At 48.5% G+C, this 22,644-nt stretch overlaps 1 protein-coding gene across 1 annotated transcript in view; it reads right to left on the bottom strand.

Annotated features, from left to right (window-relative positions):
* The window catches only part of PLPP4 (phospholipid phosphatase 4), a 127,605-nt gene that overhangs the window by 71,750 nt on the left and 33,211 nt on the right, over nucleotides 1-22,644 (bottom strand). The window contains 1 exon segment of the mRNA XM_032608590.1: nucleotides 11,341-11,449. Coding sequence (XP_032464481.1) covers nucleotides 11,341-11,449 — 109 coding nt within the window.

Genomic DNA, 22,644 nt, shown 5'->3' with positions numbered 1-22,644 from the left:
AGGCCTCACTTGTCCAAGAGCAGATGCACAAGGGGGGGTGCTGTGGACAGGCGGATCAGGGGAGCTGTGGGGGTTCGGGTCTGCTGAAGATGCCTGGGTAAAGAAGGGACCTCAGCACTAAACCACCCTCACTGAGAAAGTCCTGCATCCCAGGTAACGGTGGAAAAGCTACACCTAGTTTTCTGTCCTTGGTTTTTAAAGATCACTCTCCCCACCCCCTACTTCCAAGGCTTCCTAAAAGCAGCAATTTAAAACAAACTGTGTACAATGGGAGGTTCCTCATCATTTTTACAAGGCAGGCTCTCATTTATCTAGGCAAACAGAACATCCAATAACTCTGCCTTCTCTGTTAACATATAGGAGGCCGGGTATGGGGTGCAATTTTGAGATGTCACCCTAAGGGAGATTTAGCGGAGAATGAAAGGTCTAGGGAAAGTAACTGTAAGCTACTCACTGCCATAACAACAGCCCAGCTCCAAGAGCGGGCAGTAAATTATAACCATAACCATGAAAGACAGTTCCTACCCACAGTCACATATCTCGGGACTCCGCGTCAAGGGAGCGACTAGAATAACAAGTGAAGCAGAGGGATTTCCAGGTCAACTGAGAGGGCTCCTAAAGGGACGTTTGGGGGACCACAGTGATATCTGTCCAGATGCTCGAGCCCCGTGTGGGAGGGCACCTACGCCCTTCCTGGAAAACCTGACCTTTCCACCACCTCAGCTGAGGAGACAGAGACCATGTGACGAACAAAGCATCAACCCTCACTTAAGCAGCCAGGGGTACACACCTGACTTCAGGGAAGGCATCCACAGGCTGCCCAGAGACTCGGGACTTTTGTGTCCAGGCTTTTTGAGAAATGAGTCGAGCCTGGGAAGTCCACCTGGGAAGTCTAGACCACGAGATGCAGTGAAACTTCGAGGTGGCACTGGAGCTGAACGGTCATACAGGGGTGGGCCAGGGGCACCCACCACTGCGAGCCCAAACCTCACACAGACCAAAGGTGCAGGCAGCAGAAACGACGTCCAGACAGGAGACTGAGGCAGGGAGTGAGAGGAGAGGAAGGGCACATCGCAGAGAGGAGGGGCCATGAGGTGGCAGGGGCGCCTCCACCCCTTGTGGCCTGGATACCTATTCCGTCCCCACGAGGCTCCTCTGTCCTTCTGCTCCCTATTCCTGGATGTCTGTGAGATTGCTTGTTATAGCCCTGTAAGCAAACCTCTAACTTATTTGATGTAATTTCAGAGGAATTCTGTTCTTTTCAACTAGACAGAGCCTAACCAAAGCCTGATTATGTAAGAATGTTCCCTGTCCCTTTACTGCTCTGCATTCCCTAGATCTCACCCTCACCCTCCTTCCCTTACAAAGAACAAGGGAGACCATGTTTCGTTACATTTTCATTTCCTCAAAGCTCAGTAATTAACAAACATAACCTTTACTTAAGAATCTCATATTTCCAGAATTACTACCTAACTGAATGGTGAGCCTATACAACACACCAACACACACAATGTGTGTGACGGGTTGGGTAAATTTAACGTATCATGTCAAAAAATAAACCTAAATCAGTTTTCGTAACCATCAAAAAGCTAAAAACCTGGCCTCCGGGTGGTTTATTTTGGTTGCTAAACAAGCCAAATAGTTTTGCTTTCTCTTAATGCTGTCATTTACTCAGTCTTTTGATTAAGATGCAGATCAGAAGAAACATGGGTTTAACCCTAAAAATGTCCGACTCATGTCACATGCAGATATGGCTCAGCTTGGGGAGAACTGATAACAATGGTGCTATAATCAATGGCAAAGATTGGAGCATTCTTTACATAATAACAGTTGATTAACTGCCAAAATGTCCCCAAACTGAAGAAGAGTTATGGAGTTTGTTTCCAATTTATATTATATTTTACATCTGCTTTTGCACATTTTTGCCTCTAGCCAATGGTGATTGGTCAAGGAGTCTGTGGTTGATTTCTGAATTGCCCTTAAATATGGGCCTATTAGCCACAAATGTGGGGTTGGACAGTCAGTGGTGACAAAGTTTCAGATTCACTTTCCCTTACAGCCAAGAGCTGCCCTTCTGGTGTGCCGGTGAAGCACAGAGCTCTGATGGGGAGTCTGACACTCACTTTCAGCACAAGGGACAGCGGCAATGGGCTGACCCTGAAGACAGGGTACTTAAACCACCCGTGCACTGGTTCTTCTTAGGGGTAAAAGTTTACCTTGTCTTGTGTTTCCAAACTTAATTTGACGAAGAGAAAAATCAGCTGGGTGCAACTGAGACTTTCAAAATCTAGCGACCTAAATAATTAAGTTCAGCCCCGTCCCTTAAAGCAGGAACTGTGAATACTCTACCTAGGAAGGCTTCCTTAATTTCAGTCTTGTCTGTTCGCCGGATAATTTTCACCACACAAATAACAGCCAGGGGTGTGAGGAAAGAAATTGCCTGGAAGAAATAACAAAGAATCCCTTATGAGGACAGCAGTTTGCTATCAGAGGGCTGATTGATAACTAGTTCCAGTTAGCTTCGTTTAGACTCACTAGTTGAATGATCTTACTGAACTCCTGACCTCAAACAAAGAAGGATTTATATCTATACTTAGAGACTCCACAGACTTGAAAAATCAGAGGTCTGATTATGGGTTATAACTGATTTGTAATTGCTGGGAGCCACGTTTTAAGTAGTGGCTTTTTTTTTTTCCCGGTACGTGGGCCTTTCACTCTTGTGGCCTCTCCCGTTGCAGAGCACAGGCTCCGGATGCGCAGGCTCAGCGGCCATGGCTCACGGGCCCAGCCGCTCCACAGCATGCGGGATCCCCCCGGACCGGGGCATGAACCCGCGTCCCCTGCATCGGCAGGCGGACTCCCAACCACTGCGCCACCAGGGAAGCCCCAAGTGGTGGCTTTTTAAACAGAAAAGGCCAGTCCATAATTATACTGACTCATCTTTGCCAGTAACCCTCCTCCCGTCCTCCCCTGCAGAGGCGCGGAAGAACCCTTGGCCTCCATCCTCAGCACCCTGGCAACATGGGAGCACATGGGACTTGCTTAGAGTCGCCTGATTCATTCCCTTTTGGTGTTCTTTTGTCAAATATTCATTTCCACCGCAAAGCAGAGGTTAGTCCTTTTCCATGAAGTCTCTCCTCTTCCCTTCCTCCACCCCCTTTCTTCCCCTGGACCAAAGCACTTGGGAGTGCAGTAAGCACTTAACGAACCAAGCTGGTGGGATTCAGACGCAAGCGACACTCACTACTGAACCTTCTATGAGGCAGGAACTATGTTTGGGTACCGTCAGGCACTGGAGTCTCTTAAATCCTCACGCTGGCTTTGTGACAATTCCTTGCCAGGCTCGGGGACTACATCACGTGCCCAAGGACACAGCTGGTGAGTAAGAAGGCCCAGCTTTGGAGGTCAGGTTTTCTGCCTCTCATGTCTCATCTTTAGTCAGCATTCTATAATTAGTACATTGTTTTCAACGTTCCAACAATCAAGAAAAAGGTATTTATGTTATTTCCTTATGATTATAACGTCTCAGGATAACAATCAAAAGGGATTAAATATCTCACAAATCTACAATTGGCACACAGATGGTGGTGGGAGCGGTGAGGTGTGTCACTATTAACCAAACAGCGTTCCCACTTTGGGAAATCTCCACCTGGGCTTTGATCGGTGTCACTCTTTGGAGAGGGGCTTTCCAAGACTAAGGCATGGCTAGAAGATACTCTCCTTTTTTAAAAAACAGAAATCATCCAAATGCACAGTCTTTCAAAATAATTTCGGAGGCCCTGCACACTTGCTACAGCCAGACTGCCAGAGCTCAAAGCATCTTGGGAGCTCCTCTTTGGGAGCTGTCTTCAGAGCCAGTTCCTGAGACACGAAAACGCTTCTCCTTACTGGCTGGTTTCTTTCTGAGCACAAATGGTAGTAACAGCTTGATGAGCCTCCTTATCGGCAGTGGCCCCGAATGACCTGGCTATTAAAACGCCACATCAGCAAGTCCTATCACCACGGAGGGTGTTCAGAAGACTGTGACACAGCTCTAAGAGAAGATTCAGAACTGAAGCAGGGGATTTCCCCAGGGGCGACTCATAAAGGCCACACTCGCTTGTGAGTTAAGAACAAGCATGCTGTGTAACAAGCATCTCAAACGATGCTGGGGACTGAGAAACACTGCATCAGTTTTGATTCAGTGTTTAGAGAGCAATGGCTGAAGCCCCTGCTTACGTAAGTCCAAAGTTACGGTCGAGGCCAAAGAAGTCCTGAGCTTTCTGTTTCCTCTCACTTTGGGCACCAGAGACCAGCTACCATCCCCAAACAGGAGAAAGCAGCTCACTGAACAGTGCTGCAATGACCCCACCGACAGTCAAACCTTAAATATGAGAATGGAGAACTGAAGAAAACACTGTAGGACAATCCCAGCTGGCACAGTCTGAGGTTAGACAGAAATGGAACCGCAGAGAAAATATGAATCGGAAGACTTTCCCTCCAAGGCTCCAGAGGCTGCCTACAGGAGATGATCCCGAGCAGGACTGTGGTGACCAAACAGGAGATGGGGCGCCGTGTGGGAGACCGCGGCTCCAAGCCCGGGAGTCGGGGCCGGGGAAGGCATCAGAGCTGCCCGGTGGCTCCAAGCTTCAAGGCCAAGGGGGTCCCTCTTAGCACTGCTCGCTGCCTCAGCTCTCCCGCTCTTAATTACATCCCCATCCAGACTTGCCCAACCAGACAGCACTTTAACTCTCCTAGGTAGATGCACGTTGGTCTGTCTTCTAGAACCAAGGACAAACTGCTTCCTGGGCCAAGGCTAAGCACCAGGAGGGCCCAGGGCTTCCCATCTCACGAGCTTCACAGGTGAGGAATTGCAGCCACCAGGCTAGGGTCCCAGCCCCCGCCCAGGCGGCCGCAACAGAAATGTCTGCACGTGACTGTCAGGGGTCTTTCTCCGCTCCTCTCATGCTAACGACATCTGGGTTCTGGTCTCGCTCCTTCTTCCTGGAAACACATCTGCCGTATCCTTGGGCAGCGCAGTCCTCAGATCAGGACAGAGACTTACTTACATTTACCACCTGCTGCCCCCAACTTTTTATAACTCCCTTTCAACCAGAAGTTGGAATTAAGAGATGAGCCCCAGAAGCCAACACGTTAGGAAAACAACTTCCTCCGGGGCGAAAGCACCTCTGAACCGAGTGAAAGAATGAAGAAAAAAGAAGCACCCCACTTTCACTCAGCAAACCGGACTGAGTTAAACCGATGCCTGCCCCTTCCACGTTCTGACAAACGCCTTTAGAAGGCACTGTTCTGCTGCCCAAGCCCATGGAAGAGATGAAGATGGACACAGAGACACAGGGGTGGGAGTGGTTACTTCTACCTCCAAACAGGTGTGGAGATGGAGCACAGAAAGGGACAGGCAAAATTTCCCCTGGGATTGTTTCCCTTAGATTAATGTTTCCATGGCTTATAAAAATTGGAAAATCCTGGGAATGGCCCAGTGGGAAGACAGTTAATCGTCTGTGCTTATTAAATGGGACCTGAGAGAGACCAGGACAATGAACTCCACCCACTCACTGCTTCAGGATGCAGGGAACATACTGACCCCTTCTCTGTGCTTGAGTTTTCCCCACTAGTTATGAGAAAAGGGCTGCTCTTCTGAAAACTCACTAATGACATGTTCCGAAAACTCACTAATGACATGGTCTGTTACAGGCACTTCGGTAAATTAACTCATTCAATCCTCACAGCAACCCTAGGAAGCAGGCTCCTTACTTAACGGATAGAAAACTAAGGCACAGAGAGGTTAAACAACCTGCTAAAAGTCACACAGCTAATAAGTGGTAAAGTGGGAATTTGCACTCAGTCTGTTTAAATCAAGCTCTGTGCTTCTAACCCGTGCTGTAGCAGTTCTCACCTCAGAAGCAAGAAGCATTAATAAAGCATGGTAAACACCTTTACTCTGGAGCTGGAGAAGGAAAGAATGGGGCTTGTTTCCAGGAACATGGATAAGTCATAGAAGTGTTAGTGGCAGCTGTCATGGATTAACCACCTACTATGTATTAGGGCCTTTCCTCGCATTGTCTAATCCTCTAGCTACTCCGTTAGGGGAAACATCCTCCTTGTACAGAAAACAAAACTGGAACTCAGGGAGATAAGGGAACACACAATTGCTTGCAGCTACTGGGACCATGACGCTCCAATCTGGGCTGTCGTGCTACCTGGGTTGGAGTCCTGAATCAGAGTGATCAGCTTAGCCCAACAGCCTCATCTTACAGATGGGGAAACTGAGCGTGAGATCACCTTGTATCAAAGAACGTCTTGTAAACTGCTCATCAGATGTGCTACACAGCACCCACATATCAAGATAACATCTAAAAGTCATTAAGCAGAGCCTGGGATGTGGCTGGTTTTGCACGGTGCTCTTCCACAGGCGAGGAAGCCAGAGCTCCTGCGGAGCAAAATGAACGTGGGGAACAGACTCAGATCTAGTAGAACCAGTCTCATGCCCCAGCTCTGATATTTTCAGCTCTGTGACCCTGAGTATGTCACTTAACCTATTCGTCTTTGAGTCTCAGTCTCAGTGTTCTCACCTATCAAATGGGTACAGTGATGATATACATAGCAAAGCATGGTTGCCAGGATTTAAATTCACTGAGTAGTTGTCGAATGCTTCCTATAGATCACACCCTAAGTGAAGTGTTGTAAGTCTATCACCCTATTTGAAGCTCTCAACACCCTGGGGAGGGAGGAAAGTGTTGTTAAAGCCCCCTTTTACAGATAAGGACACTGAGGCACTGAGAGGGGAGGTGATTTTCCCAATTCACGAAGCTAGTGATTAGCAAAGCTGGGAGTGGACCGAGGCAGTCCACTCTAGAGCCCCTGCCAACTGCTCACCCACGAGGCCCAGCAGAGAGTTAGTTAGTATCCAGGAAATTCTGATTGCTGTTCCCAGGGAAACCTGTGAACAGATGACCAATGCCAGGATCCTGTAACCAGACGTATGGGAATAGAGCACTTTAAGCTCCAGCCCATCTGTGCAGGGAGGTCAGGCGCAGGGAAGAGCCCCATTACTCCAGGCGCCTTGCCCATGCCCTACAGGACCAGTGTCTCCAGCAAGGGCCCTGCCTTGCGCATCCACCAATGAAACCAACACAGGAAGTGCCGTCCATCCCGGCCATTGCTACACGCAGACAGTGGGTAAACCTGGGCACTGGTACAAGGCACTGTGTGGCCAGCATGCTTCTGGGAATCTGCCCAGCATGGAGCAGTGTGTGTGCAGGGAAGGGCATGAATGTGCCAAACACTTTTCACTGCCGAAGGGGCTGAAGCCAGGGCACCTGATGTTAGGGTGCTAGCCAGAGAAGAGCTTGTCCCTGGGGTTCAGCCACATCAGACAAAACAGTGGGCCCAAAGTGCCCTAATTCCCAGCATCTGACAGAAAGGTGTGCTGGGCGGTGCTTTTGACAACTCAGGACAAGCAAACGCCTGGGAAAGGCCCTGCTGTGGGCAAACAATTATAGCCCGTCACAAAGCCAAGAGTGAAGACTTTTCAAAGGTGTCTAAAAATTAAACTATCACAAGCCAGCTTTGTCTCCTTTCCTTCCCTCCTCCCCCCAAATTGACTTTATTTCCATCTTCCTTAGAAGCATCCTATTCCAGAACAGAAACCCCTGGTATCAAATCAACACGATCTCAACGATATTCTACAGAAGTAAATCTTCTGGACGTATCAGTATCATGGCCAGAGCAAAACGAGGGGCAAAGGACAGGTCTTGGGTACATTTTTTTTTAAGCCAGGGAGAGAAATTGGGAAACACTTACCATTCCTTCAGTTCCCTACCTGAGTCCTGCCTGCCCTTCAAGGGCTTTCCTGGGATGCTGGACCACCTGACTCCTGTTCATGTCTGTGCCCCCACTAGACTAGAAGCCACACCTTATTCAGCTTCGCACCTCCACTACCCGCCGCTGGGCTTGGCTCAAGGAAGGTGCTTCGTAACTTTCTGCTGAATGAACTACTAACTAACTTACGTGAAGTTGTCCACAATCTGCCTGGATCCCTGCCGCCCTCGGCCCCCTGCAGCACACAGCATTCCAAGCAAATGCCTATTCGTGGGCCCCACGCGGCCCTGGCTCTGCTGTGCCTGTGCCTTTACGCCTGCTCTTCTGTGTGTGACACGCTGCACTCACCACCTGGCCACCTCACCTGAGCCCCCAAGGAGGCGGCACAGGCGAGTGGCTCCAAGGCCGTCTGCGCTCTGACTGCTGGCATTCAGATCCTGGTCCAGCCACTGATGCTTGTAAACCTTGGATAGGCTGTTTAACCTCATGACAGTTGCATTTTCTCCACTGAAATGATGGGATAACGAAAGTGCCAACCTCAAAGGATTCTGAGAGGATTCACTAAGATGCTGTTGGTAAACCGATGAGCGCCGTGCCTGCACTCAAGAGGTGCTGCCTGCGGTTGCTCCTACCATGATGAGAAGGAGGAGGGCGATAATGAGCGTCCCTAAAAGTTTACCCGAGCCTCTCCGCCGGCTCTTTCCAGATTCCACTTTGCTGTAGAGTACCGTGTCCCCCAGGAGCCTGCAGGGGTCCAGTCTGATTTGACTTCCCATCACCTGCAGCTCCTATGGCTTTCCTCACCCACATCCAGCTCCTGGGAGTGTTCTCTGGACACACAAAGACACGACTACTACAGACCACAAAGAGAGTACTGAAAAGCAACACCCGACACCAAGGGAGTCTTCCTACACCAAAAAGTAGGCTTTCAAAGATGATCTGATAACCTCCACACACTCAGAAAGGAAGCATGACCTCTTTTGCATAAGGGAGCAGCTGATGGTTGGGAGCATCCAGGGAATGTTAAGTCGGGACACAGTGTGCGAGAAAAGAGTGATCAGCCTGCCTCTCTGGTCCACAGGAGCTCAGAGTCATCAAGGGAGACAAGCTCCTGGAATCAAACGGTCCAACCACACCCAAGTTTCATGTTGACAGATATAGTCACCTCAGCTGACGGTGCCAAGGACAGAGGAGATGCCAGCCAGGGGCTTCTTGGTGATGTCATTACTGCTCACTTAATTCCCTAACATTCTGATATTATTTTTGTGACATTTGAACAAGTAGCTCCTTTAAAACACACACACACACACACACACACACACACGTGCGCATACGCACACGCACACGCGCAAATAGGCACAACTCCAGAGACACTGATTTCCCAAATAAAGAAACATCTGGGTTATAGCAGCTGCCTTTAAAAAACACTTTGGTTATTAGACAGTTAGCAAGTTTGCCTTTATAGTAAAACATTCTAAACAGAAGTAGAGGAGATCCCAGGATTCTGTTTATGCATTAAATAATGAAATTTGAGCTTTCTAAGGAAACCAAGCTATTTTTTAAAAACAGTGAAAATATGTTTTATTACAAATTCTTCTATAAACACCAGAAGGTTTAAAAGGATCAAAAGCAGACAAATGATGTCTTGTATTAAACTCTTAATAAAACCCAGGAGAACAAACCTAATTTATGTGGTGACAAAGCATTTTTCATCTTGTGTTACACATATTCCAAATGTATCTACTGCTTTCCTTGTGTTATTATGGAATCGTACTAAATCTTGTGACCAAATGAATGAAATTCATCAACTACTATTAACAAAACAAAAGGCTGAACTTATTTCATTAGGAGACTAGAGGGTATGAATCAGTGTTTGTGGCTGAATACCCCTCTATTCTCCGAGAACCACAGCACTGAAGAACTCCTTTACTGCCTCCTTCTCTTCACTGCCAGCATGCAAATGTGCTCCATCCTATTTGTGTCTGCAGCCAGAATATTTGTGGGGTTTTTATCTAGACTTCAAAACAATCCATTGTTCACAAATCTAGGACACAGCCACAAATTTCTCACAATATACCAAATGAACATTCACTCCAAATTGGGTTTTACAGTACGCGAAATGTGAAATCTTTGAAAACGGAAACAAGTGATCAACAGAAGCTTTTTCCCCTAATAAAACCACGGAGTAAACTAGTTAGACGCACACTAGTTACTCCATTTCTAGGCTTTATGGAAGATTTGAGTTAGAGCAGAAATGGAAAAAAACCTGATTTTAATACTCAAGTGTAAGGTAACACCCTACTCACAAGCACCCTACTTTTTTCAATTTCCCCGATATTTACAAAAATCCAGTTTATTTTCCAGCAGAAAAGTAATTATGAAAAAGCAATTAAAATAATACTGTGATACTCATGCAGTGTTCCGGGCACTTTGGGATGTTTGCAGACACAAGGATCTTTCCAATCATCACCGATGAACAAGATTTCCTCCACAAAATCAGAGGGATTTGTTTCAAAATGCAAAAATATTCCTCATGTCCTCTATAAAAGCTCTGGAACAGTCATTTAAGTTCCCAGAGGCAAGACACACAATGGCTGCTCAATAGGAATAAGCTTCAAGCTACAAGGCTGCCCATCCAGAAGCTGCGTTATTGCTCTGTAACAAGAGGGAGCTTCAATACTTCCTCTGCTACAGAAAGGCCTGAAGGCAATTCTCCAGGAGGCAGTGAGCTCCAGCAAGGAGTCCTGGACACTCGGCTCCTGATTGCAGGGCAGCCTCCTGGCTGCGAGCAGGGCTCAGAGCTGGCTGCTCAGATGGGAGTCGTGGCTCTGCTGCTCTCTAGCTTGTGTGGCTTTGGGCAAGTTCCCTCATCTCTCTGGGATGCAGGTCTGCACCTGCAAAATTCGGGCAATAATGACATCTTCCTCACTGGGATATTGGGTGGGACTAAATGAGATAATCCTTTCTTAAGCTCTCAGCCACGGGCCGGCACATAGTAGAGGAAGTGTAAGAGACTGTAATCGACAAGGGGCAGAGCGAAGAGGTAAAAATGTCCCAATATATCCAACAGCTATTTGGATGCTTGCGCATTTATCCTGGGACCAGAGATGCTGTCAGGGGTGAATTACACATAGTGGTCTCATCACTGGTCAACTGACCAGCAAAACCCAGAAAAGTGGTTACCTGAGTACAGCTAAACTGAGGTTTTTTTAAAAACAGATGGAGCAGGAAACTGTTCACTATTTGCTCATCTTATTTTACTCTCAGTAACCGGAACAATGCGGGTTTAGCTCAGGTAAGCAGGGCCCTTCTTTTCCAAAGCGTCGGGCAACTGCTTCTCACATGACCAAGCGGCGACCATCCCGATCTGGACCTGAATTTTAATTTGATGGGCAGCTCGCCTCTTTTTTTTTCAGGCTGCTTGCCATCATCAGCAGGGGTTGGAAATGCAGAAATGAAAAGCCATTTGGTTCATACTTGGGAGAGCGGTCAAATCAGCCATGAAATCATGGTACTTACAAACATGAGGCGGGTAGGTATGTTGTCTGACTGCACCAAAGGATTTTTATAGAGCCAGATCTCCTCCGGCTGGATGACTCTCTGGAATGGATCCAAGAACTCCGTAAAACTGAAACGAAACAAAGAAAGAGGCGTGAGGGCTGAGCACTGGAGAAGGTGGCTGCTGCACACGCTCAGGCGGACGATCTGGCCTCTGGGGGAGGCGGGGGGAGGACAGGCTGCCCGGCTGATGGTTCTCGGCCAGTTCCAACTGGGGAGAGATGGAGGTAGTTACCAAGACTGTAGAATCTTCTGTCGCCACCTGCCACCTAGGACTAATTGTGGGCATGAGAGAACGGCTGTGAGGCTGACATACAAAGACTCTAGAAACTTGGGGATCCAAAGTGAACTGGGAGTCGAAGTCCAGAATGGTGGCTCAGACTGGGGCAAGGCCAGGCCAGCAGCACAGTCTCTGGGAACGAAATGGACTTGAGTTGAACAAAGGTGAGGGAGCAGCAGGCAGGACTAGAGGAAGAACCGGCGGTGTTCTTCCCTCCACGTTCCCCCAGACGGCACCCTGCCACCATCAGCACCACCAGGAGGCAGACTGAGCTTCAAGAGAAGACAGAAGGTAGAGACAGGAGAGAAACACAGAGGAGAGGAAAGAAGGAAGGGAGAGGGGGGTGCGGTACATTCTGGGGCTGCTACCAGGAAACTGGACAGCTCTAAACAGCTACCTCCTCATCTCGTCACCTCCCGACCCCTCAAGCATCCTGGGAGCCCAAAACATCCAGGCGGATGGAAAGAACTACCACCAAGAGAAAACCTGGGGGGAAGAACAGACAGAGACTGCAGGTTTGCTTTGTCAGCTCTTGGCCATCAGGCCGCCTCCCAGCTCTCCAGCTCAGCTCTTCACCTGGTGAATTCAGTTCAGAATGGCTTGAGATGTGGCCGGAGGGAGAACAGGGGCCAGGTGACTCAGGGCTTGAGTGCCAGGCTAAGGAATTTGGCTTTTGAACCAATGATGAATTGGTTCTACTGGGAAGTGTAGAATGAGAATTGGTTCTACTGAGAAGTGTAGAATGAAACTCCCCATTCCAGATAGCGGCGAAGATGGGGAACTGCAGCAGAACAGAGAAGGGAAGGCAGAGAGAGTTAGGAGGTTACGGCAGCAGTCCCAGCAAGAGACTGCTGCAGAGTGAAGGAAAGGGCAGGACAGAATGGAAGAACGTGCACATGGGAGGTGGGTGGTCAAAGCAGATTCCTAGGGCTCTGGCTTGGGCTTCCAGGAAAAGCGGCACCAACACCAGGATGGGGAGGACGCGGAGGTCAGCTGTCCTCTCGCCTAGGGAACCACACCCAGGTGACCAACAGTCTGGGTTTGCCCAGGACTCTCCTGGCTTTAGCACTGAAAGTCTTGTGTCCCCGGAAAAGCCCGTCTTAGGAAAAACCTAGATGGTGGGTCATCTTAAAGCCATCCCAGCCCTGGGACAGAATCAGGGGTCTCACAGCCTTGGTTTCTACCCTAGACTTGGGCCTTTGTATGGTCATCATTTGTTTGTATGTCCAGCTGCACTGGGAGGGTGTAGAGGCTGGGGATCACTCCAGGGCTGTGTCCTCAGAGCCCAGTGACTGCAGAATCTGATGTCTGTTCAGGACTTTGAACAGCTGCCACAGAAAACACCCTCAGTCTGACCAGCCTCACACTGAATCCTATCATGTACCTACAAGAGACCTAAAATTCAACCTGTCTTTTGTGTCTCTCTATACATGTCCCTCCCTCTTTCTCTGTCTCTCTCTCTTCCTCTCCTCCCCTCCCTCTCCCCGCAGTGGAGGTTTTAAGTCCTAAAACTCTGTCCCTCCGTCCGTTTATTTATGTAATTTCAAGAAGAAAGCAGTGCCGGCCCCTGACTGTTTTGTTCAGCACTGTGTCCAGAACATTTCTACTGCAGGATCTTACTGCAAGTGCCCTGAGATCCCGTCACTGATGTGTAAGGTAACTTCTGCTAACGGCCCTCCAAGCCTCCTCCAAAGTGAGACACGGGGGAGCATGCTGTCTGGGCGTTGGGAAACCTGCTCTCTGCCCCAGCTCTGCCATTAAGCTGCTCTGGGCTTCAGAACAAGCCACTTCTCCTCACTGGGCCTCAGTGCCCTCACCTGCAACACGGGAGGTTGGGCTAAGCCAGAGGTGACAAATGGAGATGGGTCAGAACCACTGGAGACACCCTACCCCAGACCTACAGTAGGGTAGACTGGGCCTGATATGTGGATTTTAAAACACTCCCCAGGTGACCCTGAAGGGCCCAGCACTGAACGGAATGATCTCTAAGGGTCCTGAGCCCTTGTCCTTAAGGAAAGGAGACTTAGAGATTTAGCTCTCCATGTTAACAATTCTTCCATCTGCTGCAGGACAGGCTATGGAGTCAGGTCCATCCATGTTCAAACTCCAGCTCCGGCTGTGTGGCTCTTAGTGAGTTCCTTAACATCTCTGAGCCTCAGTCGTCCCATCTACAAAATGGGCACTCCTTAAAGTGTGCGAGTAAAAATAAAATGAAAGAATATAAAGTACCTAACAGAGCATGAACAGAAAGCAGCATTTTATCACCCTTATCATCTTACTCTTGCCTCCATCTGCAAGTTTTTACTAGACAGTTTTCAGGCTTTCTTTTGGGGGGGTGGGGGGATTCATTTTGTAACAACCTACTCACTGCGCCCCAGTGTTTTTAAATAAAACTAAGGAAGAAGAATTTTGTTTTAGAGTTGTTTTTGAGAATATACTTGTAAAAACCAAAGCTTCCAGAACACTCCAGTTACTCTGGCTGCATAGCAAATTACCCCAACACTTAATGTCTGAAACCAACCATTTTGTTTTGCTCATGATTTTGTGGATCAGAAAACTGAGAAGGGTCCAGCTAGGCAGAGTTCCCTGAGAATCTCTCGTGGTCACAGCAGTTAGATGTCAGCTGGGGCTGCATCACCTGCAGGCTTGACCGGGCTGGACATCAGGATGGCCTGTCACGTGGCCACCGTGGGTGCCAGCTGTTGGCCAGGAGCTCAGCTGGGGCTGCCGCCTGGAGCACCTCACATACTTCTCCAGCACCGCAGTCTCAGCATAGTCAGAATTCTTCATTCTGCTGGCTTCATCCAGATTGCGGGTTCCAAGAGGACCAGGCAGAAGTTGAATGGCTTTTCTGACCCAGCCTCCGAAGTCTTGTGGCATCACTGGGTTACATAAGGTCAGCCCAGATTCAAGAGAGGGGACCCTACTCTACCTCTTGGCAGGGGTGTGGCAAAGTCCGCATTACAGAAAAGCAGGTAAGGGCTTCCCTGGTGGCGCAGTGGTTGAGAGTCCGCCTGCCGATGCAGGGGACACGGGTTCGTGCCCCGGTCCGGGAAGATCCCAAATGCCGCGGAGCGGCTGGGCCCGTGAGCCATGGCCGCTGAGCCTGCGCGTCCGGAGCCTGTGCTCCGCAACGGGAGAGGCCACAACAGTGAGAGGCCCACGTACCGCAAAAAAATAATAATAATAATAAAAAAAAAGAAAAGCAGGTAAGATGAGAGATATGGCTGCAGCCACCTTCCATATACAATCTGCCACCCACAGGCTGTCATCGCTGTAATGGTCCTGCAGCTCCCACTCTCAGAGACCCCAGAGCCTCGATTCCTGTGTCCTCCCCACACAGCTGGCCGCAGGGACAGGGAGCTGGCACACCGCTGAGCACTGTCCTTCCTCACATCCTTTGCCTCCCCAGGGACACTATCCTCGTGGCCATTTTTTAAAGCCTCGCGCACCCAGCCTTTTGCACGATTCCTCACCCCACCCTGAGTGGCTGCAGCCAGAACACATCTGTCAAGCCAATTATATCCTTTGGGAGCAGCAGTGCCAAGAAAGATAGATGTCTCCTGTCCAGCCATGCACCAGCCACAGGCGTCGGCTTCTGAGAATCCAGATAGTGAGGCAGCTACGCAGAGGACATGGGTCTCAAAGTGCAAACAGGAGCAGAGGTGGACATGTGGTGGAATGGAAAGCTCTGGAAGGTGTGTTCCTAAGAGAGGGCAATGCCAGGCCTGGAAACATCCTTCCATGAGCTCTTTGTAAAGTGATTTGGAAACAAGGAAATGGAAACCCCGCTTCCACATGAGTAGTTCAGGCACGGGCTCTAACTGCCTGCTCGGCAGGCCTCACTGCACACTGAGGACACCCCAGCAGCAGCATGTACGATCAGGGCTTCCCGAATGTTAATGTGCCCGGGAACCACTTGGGGGTCTGGTGAGTGAAGATACGGCAGGTCCAGGGATGGGACTGAGGGCTGGCACCCCAACAAGCTTCCCGCTGATGCTGACGCTGCTGGTCTGTGGATCAAACCTGGAGTCGCCAGAGGCCAGGGCAGCAGCATAACCTAGGAGGGAGCTTGTTAAAAATGCAGACTCTTGTGCCCCAGCCGGGATCTACTGACTCAGAATCTTCATTTTTAACAAGATTGGTGTGAGTGCTACAGCTGGAGACACAGAGCTCTCGGGGAAAGCCAGCGCTTCCCAACTTCGGCCATTTAAGAACCAAGTTGGCCGGTGTTGCCTGATCCGCCCTCCACCTGTACTGTGATTTTTCTTCAGACTTTGTAAACGAAAATGCGGTTATTCCAGAAGAAATTTCATGACACTGCTGAATTATGAAATCAGGATTCCCTCTATAAACAGCTGGTAAACGTCAGAATAAATACAATGAAAACAAAAGCATGCTCTTAAATTCTACCTTGATGCTTTTGCCTCTGGGTGGAGGCCTGCCTTCCCTGTGAGGGTCAACAAGACCTTCCGTGATGGAAGGAGTGGAGGCGGGGCGCATGTGCCCCCTCCGTGGTGTCGAGTCAGGTGGATCACATCCATGTGTAATCTAAATCCACCTTGCAAAGCCCCTACAATCCTCTCCAGCACCACCTGTGTCACAGGAAAAGCAGAAAAAAGATGAAAAACAAAGGTGACAACTCAAAAGCACAGCAATCTGGGGCCATTCGGTAGAGAAGAAAATAGCCCCACTGGTCTTAGTAATGCCTGCAAGCATCAGCATATCCCAGGCCAGTATAATGACCAATGTCCTTGAGTTTTCAAGAAATGGATGAAGAAAGCGTAGCAACTCTTTGACCACTGTGAGGTGTGTAAAACCACTTTGCTTACTTTCATTTCCAATAAATTCAATGCAGAGAAAAACATCTCAATGCCCAGAAGGAGTCTGACAGATCCACGGATGCAGAGTTCCTCATAGTCTGAGGCTGAGAATCAAAACTGTCCTCACTGTGAATGGCATTTCTGCATCACTGCAGAGACTCATGGAAAAAAGGAGATTTGGTGTGACGATCAGTACTCCAATGACGTGGCTAACTGGCCCAGTTATCCATTTTCACTCCTGACAGGCTGAAGAGCAGAGAAGACTCCTAAGACTTGGTCAGACTTGACAAGCAAAAGTAAACAGAAAGGAAGAGCTCTATGTGAGAAGGAAATCTAACAGGTCAGAAAGTATCATTTATTAATTGTTCCAAAGAACAGATGCTAGTTAATGAGACCACACAGGTGTGAAAGCAGTGTTTTCTCCACTATTACTGATTAACTCTGATTCAGCAGCCAGGGCCAGTCCAGCCTCAAAATAACTGACTTCTTCCCCCAGGCAGAAGGCTAAAGGAGAAGTAAAGCCACCGCCAAGCAGGTAAAAAACATCCTGGTGTTCTCAAGTAGGCAGCCAGTTACTCCTGCTCCCCAAATCACAAACACACGGCCTGTCGCCCTTCTGTGGTCCCCTAAACCTCACCAAGGAGAAGTGGATGCAATTCCACTGTCACGCACTGCACCATGGGAGGCTCTCCAGGCCCAGCCGGGCATCAAATAAAAACATCACTTTGCCCCTTGGAAGACCCCCAGACCAGGGCCAGCTAGATTTAGAGCGGTGACAGATACACACCACGCTCACACACGCTCGCAAACACACATACACATGCACACACACACTCTCTCTCCTGGTGGCTGGTCCTGTTTGCATAGCTCACCCTGCCCTTAAGCAGCCTAGGATACATGTCTGCTTATAGAGGAAGGGGCGCAGTAGGGACAGACGCGGACTTCCATCTTTGCCCATTGCTTATTCACTCAACAAACATTTACTGAGTGCCTGTGATGTACCAGGCACCGTCCTGTGAACCCTGGTGTATAGAACACATACAGTCCCACTCTCATGGAGATTACAGTCAAGAGTTGCTAAGTGCCACCTGACTGAGGAATGAGATGTCAAGGTCTTTAGTTACAGGTATCAGAACTCTGACTACACAGAAGCTCACCACCCCACTCTACTTTGGGGGGCCTCACTAGTTAGACCCATGAGATGGCCTCCAACCTGGAACTGCATGTGAGGACCCCGGGCCCCTAGGGATGTTCCAGGGTGTGAATCTGTTACCGTCCACCTGCTGAATGTAGCAAGGGATTCAGCCCAAATCTGGGAACCCAGAGGAATGGCCACTCTTGACATCACAGTATCAGGAACAGCAAGTCCCTGAACAAGCGACCACGATGCTACTGCGCCCTGTGCCTCTTCTGACTCAAAGTCAAGTTCTCAAAGCCCCAGGGTCTCCCCATTAACTAAAGGATAATGGATTCCATAGATTTGTCAATGACCTTTAACTCACGTACCTTGATAATATGCTTCTTTCAAGATAGGTTAACATTTCTGTCACATACTAGACTCAGATTTCAACATCCTTTCCCCCAACCATAAAAAACACAAGATCGTATGGGAATATGAACTTAATCAGACCTTTAACTTGGTTCAAATCTCTGATTCGGCATTTGCCAGCTGGGTGACTTGAAAAAAGTCACTTAACCTCTCTGAGATTTAAGATCTCCCTCCTCGTATCCCAGGATGGCCGTACCTCCCAGGGCAGTAATAATACTGCTATCGTCAGCAGTAATAAATGTTAGGATTTGGCACAGCGCCTGGGGCACCAAAGGGCTCAGCCAAAGGTGGCCGCTGTTCTTGCAAACATGAACAAGAAGGATGCTGACGACATGATGACTGGCTCTAAGAAGCTCTCCCCTCCCCCATTCTGCCCCACCCAGGGCAGTGAGGTTGCATGCTGCAGGAAGGAGACTGAACAGCACAGGTGAATGTCAACAACTACCACATCCTTTAGCCATTCTATGAGGAAACAATGGCCCAGAAGGTCATTTTTGAACCTTGCGAGATCCGACTGAGGAAAAAACATGACACGCTTTCCAGGCGACAGCAAAAAGCAAAGCATGTTTCTTAATTGCACTATTGACTTTTCCTCTCTAGTGGGCCTCTCTTATGCAAGAGGGAAAACACTTACAAACGGTCAGCAGAACAGGTAGGCAGCTCCACCGGCAGGGAGGAGGCATTGGGATTTTCCATTAGTCCTGGGGACAGGCCACTGAAAGAATATACTGATGGATTATCTCTGTGAGCCAGTAAACCGGAGACCAGCCACCGGACAGGACTTACCCTGGGTCGGGGAGCTTGGCCACCCCCAAAGACAAGGATAACGATTATAATAATAACAATTTATCACAGTTATATTATAATAATAAATACTTATCACATTTGGAGCCGTCTTGTGCCAAGTGCTTTACTTGGTGCTTTCCAACATTACTTTGTTTAATCTTCATAAGAACCCCATGAGGTAGAAATTACTGTTACAGTATTCCCATTTTAGAGATGAGGGCACTGAGGCTACAAGACATAGGGTGTCTTACCTAAGTCTGCACAGCTCTATGGGCTATAGAATGTCCACTGTTCCATGTCCTCCTCAGCGCATAGTCTGGAATTCTAAGGAGGTCAAGGAACATGCACGCACATATGCAGGCACACATACACACACACCACCAATGTAATGGCATCTGCAATTATTTTATTAAGAGATATAATTTTCCACAATTAGAAATACAGCCTCACCCTTGGGAAAATGCAACATGTCGATCTCAATTCTCATGCAGTGTGAACGACTGAGATCGGATTCTTGCAGAGAGCAGTTCGCTGTTTGTTGTGAAAGAGAAAAGAATAACACACTGGGAAGGAGGTGGAAAGAGAAATGAAGACCCCCAAGAAACCGCTCCCACCACCTCCCTCCTCCCTGTCATTCAGAAAAGCAGGTTCCCCGCAGCAGCATCTTTGAGTCAGTAGCTTTGCGTTATCCACGCAGCCTGTTCCTGGTCCTCTCTCTTCTTGGGGCAGGACTGAAACCTGCCCCAAGCAGCAGGTTTCAGTCCACAACCTGCCCTTCACCTGGATGGAGGAGAATTGCATCCAGGAGACCAGCCGTGGACCAGACAAGGAGCATCTCCCAGAGTCACCAGCACCCTCTTGGGATGGTCCCTCTTGCTCTTGCACAATAAATGAAAAGACTGGGGCTTAGCAAGCGTAACTGCCCACCGAGGCGGAGCCTGGATTCATCCTCCTCCCCTCACTCTAGATCTCACATCATTTTCAATTGTGTGGGCACAGACTCCCGAGGGCAGCCTGGAGGAGCTTTCCAATCATCCCTTCCGGCTGTGGGACCTTGGTCAAGGCACTTTACCTCCTGGGCCTAAGTTTCCTCATCTATGAAGTGGTGCTGATAACAGCACCTGCCTCAGAGGGTTGGTATGACCAGTAGATGAATGACTAAGATGAAATGCTGAGGGGGGTGCCTGCATGGAGAGAGCATACTGTAGGTGCGTTGTTGTACTACAGCAAAAAGCCGAAAACTAAGGCCTGATATGATGTCCTCCCTTGACATCTGAAACCACAAAGGCTTCGAATGTCCTAACCACAAGTTCCTTCCCACTCAGCTCCCTCAGCCAAACAACCCTGCTAAGCAAGGGGGCCAGTCACAGTACCTGCTTATCCCCAAGCAGCAGGTTTCAGTCCGCTGCCAGCTCGTGGACTTATTCTAACAAGCCAATCACATCCTCCTACAGGAAGCAGTGGGCACCCCACCCCCGTGATACTACAAAGCCTGCCTCCCATTGCCCCCGGCTGTTTAGTGTGCTCCTGTGTGACCCTGTGTGACATGCAGTGGGCTGTGAATCTGTTACTAATAAACTTCTTTCAGCCTCATCTGTCCAGTGTTGGCTGCCATGAATGGTCAGGATCCCTATAACTCAACTCCAGGGCAGGAATCCCTCCCTTGCCAAGGGGGCAAATAAGAGGTGATTAAAACAGGTACTCCTCAGCTATGCCCTCCTAAATATGATGGGGTGGGATGGGGTAAGCGGTGGGACAGTGGAAACGTGTGGGCCAAGCCTGGAGATGTCCCCCATCTATCCAGTGCCCAGGAAAGAAGAGAGAGGACCAGGAACAGGCTGCATGGATAACGCAAAGCTACTGACTCAGAGATGCTCTGCTCACACCAACTCTTCTTCAGCTTTTAGAAAAATGTCACTAACATGCACACTCTACCTGTGGTCAGCAGTGCTGGGACCCCTGACACAGGCTATATGGAGCGCACGGCATCCCCATGAAGCATTCTTCCAGACGTGTATACTCTGAACCTAATCAGAACTTTGGGCTCAGCTGCCAGCTTGTCGGAAATACAGGGGCAAAGGAACAGACAAGCCCAGAAATAAAGTTGTAATGTTCCAGGTTACAAGAACTGGAAGAGATAAGACAACCAAGTGTAACCGCTGTGCTCTGACTGGATCTTAGGTCAAAAGAAATGTTTTTTCAACTATTTAAAAGAAACTTTGAGGATGACTCGGGAAATTCTGGAACTGGAGAATGAGCTGCATATTAGGTGACAGTAAGGGAATGCTACAATTCCCTTCAATGTGGTCCAAAATGTGGAAGAATATTTTTGGAGAAGGAGCTGAAACATTTAGGGTACTTAGGATCATGATCGCCAGCGACTTACTTCCAAATAGTTCAGAAAATTATATACAGAAACATAAATACAGAGATAAAGCAAATAGGATAAAACGTTAAGTGTTTCATCTAGGTGGAGTATACGGGGAATTGTTTTGCTCTCTCAATTTTTCTGTATCTTTAAAATTTTCCAGGATAAAACACTGGCATAGTGAGGTCCTGGAGCAGGACCCTGAGTGGGGGAAACAGCACAGAAGGTAGTGTTGCCGTGAAAGTGCCATGGTAGCATCCAGAGCTGTGGAGTGAAAAGCCTACCTTCTACCCTTGCCACTTACTAGCTCTGACCTTGGGCTAGTGACATCTCCTCTCTGAGCCCTCGCTGCCTCCTCGGGGAATGGAGATAACCATACCACCTACCTGGAGGGCCATGATGAGGAATGAGTGTGAGGACTCAGCATGGACTCAGCATTAAGACCGGGCCGCTCTCTGCTCAGTTGTCACCTCCCCCAGGAGTCATCTCCAACAGCAGTGGCATATTCAAAACTACTGCTTCACAGAAGAAGCAGAACACATTCGGACACGCCAGCGATGGAGCACAGGCACAGATGGAAGCTTAGTTGGCAGAAGCACAATGGTCAGGAACCATATGCTTCACCCCAGAAGTCCAAACACTTCTACCGAGGGTGCCTTCCCTTTGGAAGGAAGCAGCAGAAGACTGGAAATGTTTTAACTGCCTGCACTCAAACAGAAAATCCTGTTCTACATAAACTCAAGCTGCAAAAGCTAACACTTCGGGGCCAGTTGGGGCTTCATGACCTGGGGCAAGCTGCTGAATCCCCTTCCACATCTATAAAATGGGCGGAACACCCTGCCGGGATGTAGTGAGAATTCGGTATCATCGTCAGGGCCCACAAGAAGCACTCAACAACTGGCACTGACACGGTAATCGCTGAAAAATTCCAAATTAAAAGAAATCATTCCTAAAACACTTGCACACCGAGTAACCATGTATGGACTTATTTGGATCCTGATTCGAAGAAATCAGCGTTAATTTTATTGGCTGTTACAAATGGTATTGTGGTTTGGGAGGGGGGCAGGCAATTGAAGGTTTTGCTTACCTTATTTTATTTTTTAGTTCTCACTGGTTGAAGTTACTTTTTGAAGTATTTAGATGTGAAATGATGCCATATTTGGAATTTGCTTTAAAATACTCCACAAAAAGACCAAAAGACAGGGACAGTGGAGGAAAACAAATGAAACAAAAGTGCTGATAACTGGTGGACAGTGTTGTAAAATTCCACAACAAAAAGGATTTTTTTTTTCTAATGACTTCACTCATTGGCTATAAAGACACCTACAAAATTGTGTCTTACCAGCCAAAGCAACTGATACTCTTGAAAAGTACTATTAGCTTTGAATGGATTTCAGTAAAGTGTGACAATGGGAAGATTAATGCAAAAAAAAAACAGAAAGAAGAAAGGAGAGAAATG

Source organism: Phocoena sinus, chromosome 16 (assembly GCF_008692025.1).
Source record: "Phocoena sinus isolate mPhoSin1 chromosome 16, mPhoSin1.pri, whole genome shotgun sequence".
In the NCBI taxonomy this organism is placed as follows: domain Eukaryota; kingdom Metazoa; phylum Chordata; class Mammalia; order Artiodactyla; family Phocoenidae; genus Phocoena; species Phocoena sinus.
The sequence above is the reverse complement of the archived record's forward strand: the minus strand, read 5'-3'. Positions and strand labels throughout refer to the sequence as shown.